Below are 13,451 nucleotides of genomic sequence, written 5' to 3' on the forward strand. Positions count from 1 at the left end.
TACTACGGTTACGGCCCGTACTTAGAGCTTTTTTTGGACCTACAGTACGTACAACACCAGAAATCGATCCGTACGTACCTCACGATAGCTTCAACCGTACAGTATTACGTCCCGTTGGAAACGCTGCGAGACGATCCGGTAGCGCGTCCATACTTCACAACTCCACTTTCGCTCTCCTTTGCACGTTGATATTTCATTTATCGTGTTATGGTATGTAAGGAGTGCTGATATGTATATATATATGTCTGTTGAGCTATGCTTGGTAATTACATGACAGTAGGAAGGCTGAAAGTCAGGTTAAAACCAAGGGCTGTGCCGTTCACAACTAAACTTGTTCTTAGCATGTTTAATCTCTAGCATCTACTAGCTCCATCCCAAAGACCTTCCATACCATCATTCAACGAAAAGCCCTAGTCATAATCATCCACCACACCACTACTACTCCTCAGGCGGATACACAACAATGCGATCAATATCCGCACCCTTAACATCCTTTCCATTATCCAGCCCTCCAATCGTAATAGTATTATGACTCCCCTCCTCCAAATTCAACATGAGCGGCGTGCTCAGAATGATCCCTTTGTGCGTATCCCTCTGATACAGCGACTGCAGCTCCTCCGTCTTGTTATTCACAATGACGCTCGAGATGCGGCGAAGCTGCCACGTTCCGTTGATGCGATCGGGTGTGCCACCGGGCTGGTCGCCAAAGCCCATGTCATCCGTGTTCTGGTAGTAGAAGGAGACCCACTGGGGTTTGCCTGCGCCTTCAATGTTGGAGAAAGTGACCTTGCTATCGTTGCCGTAGATGCCGGTTACGATGACGCCGTCGCTGCCAAAATTGGCTTCTTGGTGGTACGCTTCGCCGGTGGTGGTGGCGTTTTTACCATAGTATGTTGTGCCGTTGATAGCAGTGACTTCTCCCGTCTTGACATCGAGGTCCCAAACGTCGTACCACTTGAGTTCGACGGACTTTTTCTCTTCGTCGATTTCAAGTGGCAGCCAGATGTATCTGCTTTCCCAGAGACTGTTGGAGTCCCATTGGTCACCCATGTAGATGTAAGTCGTCTTCTTGGTACCGTTGATCCGGAGGTTCAGGCCTGATTGCGAGTTGAAGGTGCGGGTGTTCAATGGTGCGATGATGAAGGGTTGAGACCAGGGGCCCGCAAGAGAGTCGGCACGGAACGCAACAACGTCTGACATCAGTTAGCACGCATTATAGCCATGTGTTCAGCATCTGTACTTACTGTTTGGGCGATAACCCGTCTTGTGCGACATCAGCGCAAAGTAGCTCTTGTCGGTTTGCACGATCGTCGGTGCTTCCAGATCGTACTTGTCAAAGCGATGGACGACTTCATCAAGAGCCGTTATGTTCTCGTTGAAAGAAGTTAAGTATACGTCACGTCCTTCTCTGCGGTCGCCATTAGAGTACAGCGAGTATGCTCGACCGTCTTTCTGGTCTACAAAAAGACCAAAGTCTTGCGACCAGTTGCCGAGTGGTGCTGTGGCATCGACGAACTCGTATGGGCCGGTGATGTTGTCTGAGACAGCGAGACCTTGGAGAAGCTCTCCGTAGGTGGAATTATCAGCGTGCCACCACATCTGTTCATGTTTAGCGAGATCAATGCAATCGATCACAGAGAATTTCTCACATGGTACTGGCCAGTGCCTTTGCTGTACACAACCTTTGGCCTTTGGATAATGTCCTCTGTGGAGATGTAGGGGTGGCCCTCAATAGGCTCCAAGGCCAGCCCGTGAGGCTCCCATGTCGCGAGATCATCAGAGCTGTACACGCTGACACCACCACCCTCTTCCTGGCCCTCAATCTTGTACTCGCCGAACCAGAAGAACTTGCCAGTCTCTTGATCAACAGTAATGCCGCCAGCGTGCGCATTCACAAGAGTGCCATCGGTAGCTCTCCAACGCGCTCCTGGTACAATCCATTTTGCAGAAGCAGTTGCCGCAGCTAGCAAAAGCTGGCACGAAAGCGTATTGAAACCCATTGCGACGTAATGCGAAAGGCGGACTGGGGTAACAAACGTTTTATTTTGGTCGATCCCTAACAGACCTCATATAGCCGGTTGCAAAAGCATGGATGTTTACCAGCCAAGCAGCTCCGGGAGTATTTCGCCCGAACTTTCAGGAACCTAAGCCCTGTATATCGTCTTGCGGGGCTCCGCACCTTCTCGCTTCCGCGATCGTCGCATTTCTCCAGGTTTTGGGCTGACGCCGCTACCGCATTCTGGTTGGGTTGACTCGGTTGTCGGAAAAACCAAGACTTTGAGCTGTCTGCCAATGGTGAGGGGATGCCGCAGCAGGCCTGCTCACGGCAACGCTACTGAATCGAGCACTCAATCCGGCTGTAGATAGGTTGTCGTGTCTTCGGAGACATGGGCCAAGAGCTGGTGTCGAAGTTCCCAGACGGTGAGCAGAGGAGCCTCGGGGTAGCTTGAAGATGGAGCTCGCTTGCGGAAGCTGTTGACGTCAGCCCCGAAGCTTTGCTACCGTGCCGCATCCAAGTAATCATCTCATGAACGTAAGACCTATTTTCAATCGAGACACGGGAGCCGCGAAATAGCCTGGGGCGAATTTGCTCATTTTTTTTTAACATTTCATTTGCACTAGCTCACATATTCCAGCATAGTTTGAATGTCTTCTGCGGAGCCTGATTTAGTGTAATTAGCAGATTTCCAGCGCATCGAATCTGAGCACAGAGACTAGACAATGCTCCAATGACCACCCCTCTTGCATCTCTTCCGAAGCATAGCACTAACGTCAGTGTCTTACCAGCAGCCTAGTTTTCACTATATGTTTTCAACACCACTTCGAGAGCCTCAAGACGCCAAGCGGGGATTAGGCAATTCCTCAAAAACATGATACTGAGAGAAAAGACGCCGGCCTCCCCAATAACCCCAGGCCACATCCTCTCCCTACTCACTCGCTTCAGAGCAGGCCAAAAAAAAAACAGGGTGGTAATGATGACGAATAAAAAACTAAAAAACTTTAGCATTACTGCTCTACAGCAGAAAACAACAACAACTACTACTACTTTACACCCTCGACCCCTCAGTAATACCAGCAGCAACAGCATCACCACCCTCATCTTCCTCCACCCCTTCTCCACCAGTCGCCTCACTAGCAATACTCTCATGTAAACTAGGCGTCTTATCCTTGTTCCTCCCAATCTTCTTGATACTCCCCCACATACTCCCACTCATTCGATCTTTTGGCGTATAACTGCCAATAGAAGGACTATTACCAGTACCAACGCTCTCTGTAGATTTGCCCAGCCCAAAGAATCCGCTGCTAGAAGTTTCTCCTCCTTCCACCTCGTCCGGAGTTGCAGGAACAATAACAGAGTCCCCAGCATTACTTCTCTTCGAAGAAAACTTTTTAACACCAAAAGACAAGAACTGGTTCGTACTCCCCTTTCGCGTCAACTTCTGCATGAAGCTCTCTTTGCCAATGGATCCAGCCGCGTCGGACGCAGTGTGGCTCACACGCCGCTCCAGACTCTCTCTTGGACTATTCGCTGCTGCCTCTGAAGCATCTGCTTCACTTGCATCAGCCGTAGAGATGATGCTCGGTGTATCGCGCGACATCCTCGAGTCATAACCGATTCCCGGAGACGTAGCGTCACCAGCTTCCGACGGCGTCGCACCATGTTTATCCTTGTTGCCCCCCTTTGCAGCAGCCTTCTCCGCCTTTTCCTTTTCCTTCTTCTCCGCCTTCTCCGCCTTCTCCGCCTTGCGCGCTTCCTTCTCCTTAGCCTTCTTCTCTCTCTCCTCCTCCGTCTTCTTACCCAGCTGGAACATTGTGAAGCTCGCCGCCGCAGGATTCAACTGCTTGGGCGGGGTTGGCGGAATCGGCGGCAGCGAACTTGTACTCGGTTGGGCAGGGAAGTGACTCGCGCTACTCTGCGGTCTTGTCCCAATCGGCGCCTGCGTTGGACTCCTAGTGTTGGAAGGAAAGTCGAGGACATCGTCGTGTGCAAAACCGTTGTCGTCGTTGATCAGATTCGCACTGCTCGTGTGCTGCATGCTAGGACGCCGAGAGCCGAGGCGAGACCACGAGGTGGTGTTTGTGTTGTTCACGCTCCAATCCACACCCAATGGACTACTCCTTGCTCCAAACGCATCCACATTCCAGCCGAACCGCGTCTGACTCTCTGTACTGGGTCTCGGCAACGCCATGCCTTCCCCAGAATTGGTGCTTCCCTGTCGCCCGGGCGATGAGGGACGTGGCTGCTGCATACCCAGTATGTTTCTCAACCAAGGATCTTCGTTCCCTCCTTTTGCGCTGCTAAACATGTTGAATGGGCGCTTGCGTGTTGCAACGTGCTTGGGCGAGCTGAGGGATTCGATTGGTTGCGTCTTGGTGCGTATAAAAGTGTCGTACCACGCTCCGCCTTCAGAGTGGGAGCCTCGGCGGCGGTGAATGTTACCCAGACCATCGACACCGTGTTCCTGCCGCGGTAAGCTCTGACTCTGACTCGGTTTCAGGCTCCCCAGCGCAGGACCGTCATCAGAAAATGTCTTGCCGCGCGCGCGATTTAGGCCGAAGAGACCGCCAAAACGAGAGGCTTGGGGGTTGTTGTTGATCTGGAAGGAGGAGGAGGTCGAGTGTATGGAACGACGGTCATTGTCGAGGTTATCGTCATTCTTGCTCATGTTGGGGTAGAACTGTAGTTCGCCCGCGCTATCCCGAGGACTGGCTAGAGCACTAGGCGACCCGCTCTGTGGTGAAGCTGGGGAGCTGCCATTCTGTGTCGTAGGATTCATTGTCCCCGGAGCTCCGAGGCCGGGCAGAACATTACGCATGTTGGGCGAAGGGTCTAGAGAGGGGGCTTGGGGTGGCCCTGGGTCATCGTCTTCATCTTCCGTGAGACCTAAATCGTCACCAAAGAGGCCAGCGGGGAGTAGCGCGCCAGCAGTCGGACTCATAGGTGCGCCGCCAGTTAGGGACTCGAAGTCGGTTTGTGAGAAAGAAGTACTATATGTACGAGGAGGCAATGCCATGCCGTTTACTGGGTTGAAATAAGGCGTTGGTGTTGCAAAGGACGGGGATGCGGTCGTTGGAATGCTGTTGAAGGGAGCTGACGAAGTGTGCACGAATCCGCCAGTAGCTTGGGAGAGAAGTCCTTCGCGCATGCTGAGAGGACGAGCACGTTGGCTGTTCCTTCTGACAGGACCCATCTCTGGGACAGGTGGGCCCGAGAAGAGCTGGGGCTGGCTCAGACGACGTTGTTGCATGTAAGTCAACCTGCTTGTAGCGTCTTGGTGAGCTCTTTCGGCTTCGGCGTATAGCGACCAAGCTTGAGCATATTGCTGTTGCAAGAGACCCAATGTCATCTTCCAGCGATTGTCCTCTTCCCTCTCGGCGTTGTCAGGACCGTCTGTAGCTTCGGCGCCTTCTTGGCCTTGTTCCAACCTATGCCTCTCTTCCTCTAGAGCCTTAATGTGGATACCCTTTTCGCGAATTGCGTCCTCGAGCACTTTGTTGGCCTGCGTCTCGTCGGCATACTTGTCTTTGAGGTCCTGGACGCGCTTCTCGGAGGCTGATTGGTACTCGGACTGTTCCTTCTTGATCTTCTCGGCAGTGTCGCGGAGTTCGCCCGCCTCCCTCGTCCACTTGGCAACATCGTCTTTAAGCTTCTTCCGCTCGGCTTCCTTTTGACGAAGAACCCTCTCTTGCTGGGTGCGTCTGGTCTGCGCAGCGGCGTTCTGACGCTCAAGACTGGCCACCTCTTTTCGCAAGTCACGACTGGCGTCTTCCTTTTCCTTCAACGCAGCCTTCTTCTCGTCGCGCTTGTCGGCTAGGATAGCCTTCTGGGTCACAAACTCCTGGTCCTCATCCTGGATCTGACGCTCCATGTCGTCCAATTCGCGCCTGAGTGCATCCAACTTCTCAGTCAACTGGCGAATAGAGTCTGGGCCTTCTGCCTCTTGCGCTTGCCTTCCCTCTTGCGATGCTGGCGAGACCCTCCTTCCGATATCCGGACGTCTCATGCGGGAGGTGCTGTTGCTGTGTTCGCGGGTCATGGGCGGGGCGGCGACGGAGGTGACGACCTCGGCCAGGGCCTTGTTCGGGCGGATGACGGGCGTAGGCGTGTAGTCATTGTCGTCGCTGGGGGTAGGCGCGTCTTTGGGCGGGTGGGGGCCGTAGAAGTCATCTGAGTCGGCGGGGAGGGTTCGTAGGCGGATGGGCACGCTGGGGGCTTGGAAGCTCGACGAGTTGAGAGTGACTATGCGGATGGTGTAGTGGCGGTCGGGCTGGAGGTTCTCGATGGTAATGGAGGATTCCTGGGGTGATATGTCGCCAATGTCAATGCCGTTGATTCGAATGACATATTTCAGGACAGAGGTGCGCTGGTCTGGCGGTTTCCAGTGGAGCAGCACTCCATCTGCCTTGATTCCAGCGAGCGAAACGAGGGGCGCGACGGGGACTTCGAGACCGAGCACCTGCACCAGCTTCTCGACTGGCTGGGTGAGGACCTGGTAGGCGCGGAAGGCAACCCAAAAGAGCGCCGACACGATGCACGCAGTCCTCAGCCAGCCCGACGACGAGAACAGGAGGGCTTCCATATCATAGCGAGCGACATCCGGCGGCCAGTACAGCGACGAAGACATGGCCTCCATCAGTGTGTGTGGGTAAAGTTTGCGGTATCCAAGCGGGCGTCATGTGCAGCCACGGCCGCAAATGGCCGAAGCTACAAGCCATTTCGACTTTCTTGGCTGCTCCACCCTGCACCTCCGCATTCACCTGCAGCTTGCTTCCTTAGCGGGGCAGTGGCTGTCAAACATGGAAGCTTACGCGTGTGGTCTAGAAAATATGCAATTCTAAAAAATATGCATCGCGATTGATAGGTGCTTCACATGTCTTTTACGCACTCCCCGCAGCACAAAGTGGTTGAGCCAGTAGCTGTCCCAACATATAAGCAGGCCTCGAATTTTCTCCAATCTGCTTGCTCCCTGGCAGCATGTGAAAGATAACGTCGCATCTGATGTCGATTCTGGAAATGCTTGCCGCTTACTCCGGCAACTCGCATCCCATGATCTCGGCCTGGCGTCCTTGGGCCCGTGATGCGCGCGGTGACAGCATACCCAAGCTTGCCCTTTGCCTAGGCACATCACCGCAAAAGTACTTTCACTCCTGATTCCCCTTGGTCTCGCACACAACGCCGGTTCCTTCCCTCGGTGAAAGCAGCCAGGGCCCACTGACATGTGAAGAAAGACAGCGAATTCCTGACACCACTTGATCTGTAAAACACTTCTGACGTACATTCCCGACGCTCACTACAAGACGCTCACTACAAACCATCTTCCGCGCCTATCCCCTCCCGCACCGCGCAAGAGGGCCGCTGAGCCCGTAGACAGCCACTATGAATTACGTGCGATCCATCACAGGCAGCGTGTCCAAGGGCTGGAACTCGATCAACCCCGCAACCCTCAGCGGCGCCATCGACACCATCGTCGTAGAGCACGAAGATGGCAGCCTAGCCTGTTCGCCCTTCCACGTCCGCTTCGGCAAGTACCAGATCCTGCGACCGTCGGACAAGAAGGTCGAGTTCAGAGTCAATGGCGAGCTGCAGGACTATTCCATGAAGCTGGGCGAAGGGGGCGAGGCCTTTTTCGTCTTCGAGACGACGCGCTCCATCCCCGCTGAGATGCAGACGTCGCCTATTGCCTCGCCCGCCGCGAGTCCTGAGCAGAAGCCCGTGGAGATGCCTTCGGAGCGCGCCTTCGACGAGCCCGAGCCCTTCGACCTAGACAATGCTGGCGTGAGCAGGAGGAGAGGGCGCATGTCCATGTCGGTCCCCACGTCCGATAGCATACACGCCGAGGCAGAATTTGGGCGGCCAAAGTCGGGAGATTGGTCCGGCTTCCACATGCAAAGGGCCAGCACGGATGAGACGGTTCCTTCGGTCAAGGACGGCTTCGCCAAGACGTTCGAGGGGACAGAAGCACATGGCACAGGACCCGAGAGAGGGCCACTACAGATCAGCAAGGAAGATGCCACGGCTTGGAACAGGTCAACCCGCTCAGCGAGTCCACCGCCCGTGTCAGCCAGTGAAGCACTCGCCCGCGCCATCAAGCTCTCCAAGAAGCTCTTTACCTCCAACATCCCCAACAAGGTCACCGAGACGGGCGACCTCGAACTGGACATGACAGGGTACAAGAGCAGCGAGGAGGATGCCTTGCGCGCCGAAGTAATAGCCCGGCGCATCTTGTCCGATGAACTCGCAGGCGACTACGACATCGGCGCCCTCATTGGTGCCGACGAGAATGGAAACCTCTGGATCTATAGCAGTGAGGAAGCCAAAGCAGCGGCCATGGCCAAGACGAGCATGAACGTCCTCAACGAGGCCGCTCTCCAATCCACCGATGCTTTGTCAGACCCAGGCTACCAATCCGACAGTGGCCGCAGCGACGACACGGCGCAGTTCCCGACGCGACGAGACTCGGACAGCGCCTTGGGATCCTCTGCCCCACACTCGCCCAACTCTTCTACCCAGAAATCAAAAGCCAGACCCGAGACCAAAACATACGCCAAGACGCTGCGTCTCACATCCGAGCAACTGCGGGCCCTGGACCTCAAGCCCGGTGCCAACACCATGAGTTTTACAGTAAACAGGAGCAAGTGTGAGGCATACATGTTCTACTGGAAACACGACGTACCAATCGTAATCTCAGACATTGACGGTACAATAACAAAATCAGATGCCCTAGGCCACGTCTTGAACATGATAGGGAGGGATTGGACACACCAAGGTGTCGCAAAACTCTACACCGATATCGTGAATAACGGGTACAACATCTTCTACCTCACGTCCCGATCCGTCGGCCAAGCAGACACCACACGCGCGTATCTGAACGGCGTGGTACAAGATAACTACCGACTTCCCAAAGGCCCCGTCATCATGAGTCCCGACCGCACCATCGCAGCTCTACGACGCGAGATATATTTACGCAAGCCCGAAGTTTTCAAAATGGCTTGTCTTCGAGACATTATGCAATTGTTTGACAAGCCCGCGCACCAAACGCCTTTTTACGCAGGCTTTGGAAATCGCTTTACGGATGCGTTGAGTTATCGATCCGTCAACATACCTTCTACGCGCATCTTTACCATTAATTCGAATGCAGAGGTCAGTCTCGACGTGCTGTCGCTCAACAGCTACAAGACGGGGTATGCTAGTATGCGCGAGATTGTAGACCACTTTTTCCCGCCCGTCGGGCTCTTGGTGCCCGCGGGCGGCGAGGCGTATACGGATTTTAACTACTGGCGCGAGAAACCTTTGGATATTGCCGACTTTACCGATAGCGAAAGTGAAGGCGGAGAGGACGATGACGATGACGAGACGGAGGCGGCTAGTATACGCAGCGAGGACGAAATGGGCTCGGAAGTCGGAGAGGATCTCGAGGCGAGTTATATGAGTAGGGAGTCGCTCGACGAAATGGGTGAAGGGGACGATTATGGCGGAATGGAAGACTCGATTGTTGAAAGCATTGAAGGCGGCGACTACGTTGATAGGCAGTATGAAGATGAAGAGGCGGAAGATGAGTATGATGAGGATGGGGATGAGAGGACGCAGATTGAGGGTATCACGCCATCGATTGAGATGGGCTTGGATACGACGGTGGAACGCATGAGGGACTTGAATGTCAAAGAACGATCACCTACTCCACGGGCTAGGTAGTTGGCGTGATGGATCGGGGGAATAAGGATAGATTTGCCTTTTTTTTTATGTGTTGACCGCATAGCATGGCATGGGTTGGCGTTGGGTGATGATGGGATGTGTGAAGAATTTTTGAGGGTCACGAATTTAATTCTATCCATACGACTATGTTCCGTTTCCATATTGCTCACGTGGGTCTGTTGAAACTTGATGTTTACACTAAGGAAGCACTAATCTGGAGGATGGGTGGAGGAGACGAAGGGGAGGGGATGTGGGGGATGTTCTCCTGTCTTTACGCTTCATGTATAAAGTCCTTGGTCTGCAGCCAAACATCAAGACTAGTTTTGCCAGCAGCACCTCGAGACAACTGGCTTGCTCTGTTCTTGGGGACATGCAAGTACTGCGTAGTATGTTTCCCTCATCTTGACGACCTCGATGCATGATTGCGCTAGTCGTAACATTTAGCTCTCCCCAGATTCCAGCTAACTTGAGCCGCATGCGCACGCCAAGCCTTCGCGTCCGTCGCAACTTCACCGACGCGCGACCTCGAACCGCACCAACTACATCCCACCACCCACCTACCCTTCACCATGGCGTCACCCGCCGCCGAAAACATGCAAAATGGCATCTCAACGCCGCCCGCAACAGCAAATGCGCCTACACTCAGTCCACCGACCCAACAACCTCCACCCTCGCAGCCTCAATCATCGCAACAACAACAATCCCAAACAAACGGTGGTGGTACAAACCCTAATACCACGACTACTTCTACCGCAGCAGCCATGAATCCCGCTTTTCCAGGTACATCCCTCTCCGACCCGGGAACCTCGAAGCGCCCACGCGACGCCCGGCTCATCCACCTCATTCTCGCCAACATGGGCGTGCACGCCTACACGGAGCGCGTGCCCCTCCAGCTCCTCGATTTCGCCTACCGATACACGTCTTCCATCCTCTCCGACGCCATTAGCTACGAGCCCCCACTCCCCACGACATCTGGGTCCAAGAAGCGCGCTGCCGGCGGCGCAGCAGCAACAGGAGGAGCAGGAGGCGAAGGAGACTCGGGCGAGGGCGTCAGTCTAGCGGCGCTGAGGACGGCCGTGGGGGCGCGAGCGGCGGGCACGTTTCAAGCAACGCTCGGCAAAGAGTTTATGAGCGAGGTGGCGCAGGAGCGGAATCGCATTGCGTTACCTAGGGTGGAAAGGGAGTTTGGGATTAGGTTGCCGCCTGAGAGGTATTGTTTTACGGGTGTGGGGTGGGGGGTTAAAGGCGCGTGGGAGGACGAGGAGGAGGTGGGTGATGAGGGGGTCGGCGACGACGACGAGATGGATTTGGATGGCGGTGCTGGGAATGGAGGAGGAGGAGGGTTTGGAGGAGGGCCCGTTGGTGCTATTACGAATGGAGGGACAAAGGAAGAGGCCAAGGATACTGATATGGGGGGTATGGATGAAGAGGAGGAAGAAGCCGATGATGACGAGTTTGAAGAGGCTATGGGGATTAATCGGGAGAACAATCCGTAGTATGAGGCTTTTTCAGGGTAGTTAGTCAGGAGTCCACGTACTGGACGAGGCAGCAGCTAGGATGATGGAGAAAAGGGCGTTTGGGCTTAGTTGGTTCAGTGGTCCGGGAGGGGGCTTCTTTAAACCTCGAGCATTTGTAAAGGCGTTTTTGGGAGAGAGGAGTCGGAGCTCCAAAAAAGGGTTATACCAGAGCTGGCAAAGCTTTCTGTTCTGCTTGAAAATTGGGAGCGAGTATTTACAGTTTATAATACAAATATGCTTTCCGCTCATGATGAAACGTTTTACAAAGCAATTCGAGGATTGGCATTCCTCAAGCTGCATTGAAATCCATACCACTATATGCATTTTCACCATGCCAAATAGATTCACTTTCGTCTCACATCCTTTTGTTTGTTTGTTTTTTCTTTTCTCCCATGACTGGCACCACCGACCGGTCATCTCGATCCATAAACACCTCCTCTTGTAACCCCACTAGCATCAACCCTATTCTCCTCGCGTCGCCGTAACCCCGCTTCATTAACCGTCTCGGCCGCCTTTCCCACCGTACGCCCCGACTCATCCAGATTCCACCACTCTTTGTGTTTCTCCCTCGCATCTTCTAATTTCCTCTGGTGCTCTATCCTCGCCTGTTGTCACACATGAAACATTAGCTATTGCCCCTCCCGCCATCTTGTCCTTTCTCAAGATGTTGTTGTCGTAATACATACCTGTCTCCTCTCCTCGGCCAGGGCAAACCACTCCAGCCTCGCCTTGTCCAATTCATCTTGATTCTGGTATTGCAACATGCACGAGTTCATCGCGAGACGGGGTTGTCGGCACGCGTAGATCATGGTGAATGTCCGGCCCAAAGCGCATTGTGCAAACGTTTCAATCTCCTTTGCGCATTTTGCTCGTACGTTCTTGTAGTATAGGTCTTTTACTTGTTGTTCTTGTGGCGCGGATAGTGGTGTGGGATTCGTTGGCGACTTGTTCGTCCCGATTATCATGCGGTCTGTCATCTTTTTTGGGGTTGGATTGCTGGCTTGCAGCAGCAAGTAGCACTCGTTCTTGGGAGAATTGCTGTTTCTCGAGGTAGTGTGGGTGTGCGGCGGTGCGTGTGCGAAGGCTTCTGGGTATTTGGATAGCGAGTGGCGGCGTACAACGGGCGTGGTGCGTTGGGATGCGGACTCCCGGCGGTGATGGTTCGAGATTCGAGATGCGCAAGATTGAGATTATCGGGAGCGGGTATACTTGGTCACTGTCACTGCTGGTGTAGGTGGGATACGGAGCAGGCACATCGGAACTTTTGGTCACGAATCACCGACGTTCATGGGCCGAGGCACGAGTAGCTTTAGCGGAACGAACTTCACATGCATAGGTGCACATTGATTCCGCTTCTACTGAACACCACGTACACATAGAGTCACATCGTTTGTATTGTCTAGCCACTACTTCATTTCTGATCTCATACACATCTCCATACAATCCTCACGATGAAGATCGCAGACCGAACTTTCCTCATAAGCGGCGGCGTCTCAGGCCTCGGTCTCGCAACAGCACGCGCCCTGCATGCCCAAGGCGCATATGTCTCGCTCCTCGATCTTAACAGCGAAAATGGCGCCAAGATCGCTTCTGAACTAGGCTCACGCGCGCGATTCTTCGAGACCGACGTAACAGACACATCCGCCATCGCAGCAGCAGTCTCGGGCACAGTAGCCTGGGTCGCAGAAACAGGAAAGCACATCGGAGGCGTGGTAGCAGGAGCAGGAGTAGGAATGCCCGGCTTGATCATCGACAAGAAGAACGAGCCGCTCAGTATCGAGAGTATTGATTTCGTGCTCAACATCAATTTGAGAGGGACCTTGGATTTGATACGTCAAACATTACCGCACATGACGACTACGACGCCTTGCAGTCCCGATGGCTCCCGTGGCGTCATCATCATGATCGCCTCCTCCGCTGCTTTCGACGGACAGATGGGCCAGGTAGCTTATGCAGCGAGTAAAGGCGCGGTAGCCAGTCTGACCTTACCACTCGCGCGCGATTTGTCGAAATATGGTATTCGCGCTGTGACAATTGCGCCTAGTATGTTTGATAGCGCCATGACGAAGATGATGAGCGACAAGGTAAAGGCGAGTCTGGAGAAGAGCATGGAGTTTCCAAAGAGGGCGGGACAGCCCGAGGAGTTTGCGAGGTTGGTGGTGGAGTGTGTGGGAAACGAGATGTTGAACGGGACGGTTTTGAGGTTGGATGGCGCGATGAGGATGCCGGCGAGGCTGTAG

At 54.0% G+C, this 13,451-nt stretch overlaps 6 protein-coding genes across 6 annotated transcripts; 3 read left to right on the forward strand and 3 right to left on the reverse strand.

Annotated features, from left to right (window-relative positions):
- Positions 1-438: 438 nt before the first annotated feature.
- On the reverse strand, positions 439-2,000 carry AA0111_g11945 (hypothetical protein; the record flags this gene model as incomplete). Its single annotated transcript, XM_028645868.1, has 3 exons — positions 439-1,193; positions 1,245-1,599; positions 1,650-2,000. 3 exons carry the CDS (start codon positions 1,998-2,000, stop codon positions 439-441), a joined length of 1,461 nt encoding a protein of 486 aa, XP_028500446.1.
- A 1,047-nt stretch (positions 2,001-3,047) lies between these two features.
- Positions 3,048-6,635, reverse strand: AA0111_g11946 (hypothetical protein; the record flags this gene model as incomplete). Its single annotated transcript, XM_028645869.1, has 1 exon — positions 3,048-6,635. One exon carries the CDS (start codon positions 6,633-6,635, stop codon positions 3,048-3,050), a length of 3,588 nt encoding a protein of 1,195 aa, XP_028500456.1.
- Positions 6,636-7,378: 743 nt separating this feature from the next.
- AA0111_g11947 (Nuclear elongation and deformation protein 1) lies at positions 7,379-9,694 on the forward strand (the record flags this gene model as incomplete). The annotated part of the gene is made up of 1 exon (XM_028645870.1): positions 7,379-9,694. One exon carries the CDS (start codon positions 7,379-7,381, stop codon positions 9,692-9,694), a length of 2,316 nt encoding a protein of 771 aa, XP_028500457.1.
- Positions 9,695-10,263: 569 nt separating this feature from the next.
- AA0111_g11948 (hypothetical protein) lies at positions 10,264-11,190 on the forward strand (the record flags this gene model as incomplete). Its single annotated transcript, XM_028645871.1, has 1 exon — positions 10,264-11,190. The coding sequence occupies one exon, from the start codon at positions 10,264-10,266 to the stop codon at positions 11,188-11,190; it is 927 nt and encodes a 308-aa protein (XP_028500455.1).
- Positions 11,191-11,624: 434 nt separating this feature from the next.
- AA0111_g11949 (hypothetical protein) lies at positions 11,625-12,188 on the reverse strand (the record flags this gene model as incomplete). Its single annotated transcript, XM_028645872.1, has 2 exons — positions 11,625-11,816; positions 11,898-12,188. 2 exons carry the CDS (start codon positions 12,186-12,188, stop codon positions 11,625-11,627), a joined length of 483 nt encoding a protein of 160 aa, XP_028500445.1.
- Positions 12,189-12,662: 474 nt separating this feature from the next.
- AA0111_g11950 (hypothetical protein) lies at positions 12,663-13,451 on the forward strand (the record flags this gene model as incomplete). The annotated part of the gene is made up of 1 exon (XM_028645874.1): positions 12,663-13,451. The coding sequence occupies one exon, from the start codon at positions 12,663-12,665 to the stop codon at positions 13,449-13,451; it is 789 nt and encodes a 262-aa protein (XP_028500438.1).

This window comes from Alternaria arborescens (genome assembly GCF_004154835.1).
Source record: "Alternaria arborescens strain FERA 675 chromosome Unknown contig_62, whole genome shotgun sequence".
In the NCBI taxonomy this organism is placed as follows: domain Eukaryota; kingdom Fungi; phylum Ascomycota; class Dothideomycetes; order Pleosporales; family Pleosporaceae; genus Alternaria; species Alternaria arborescens.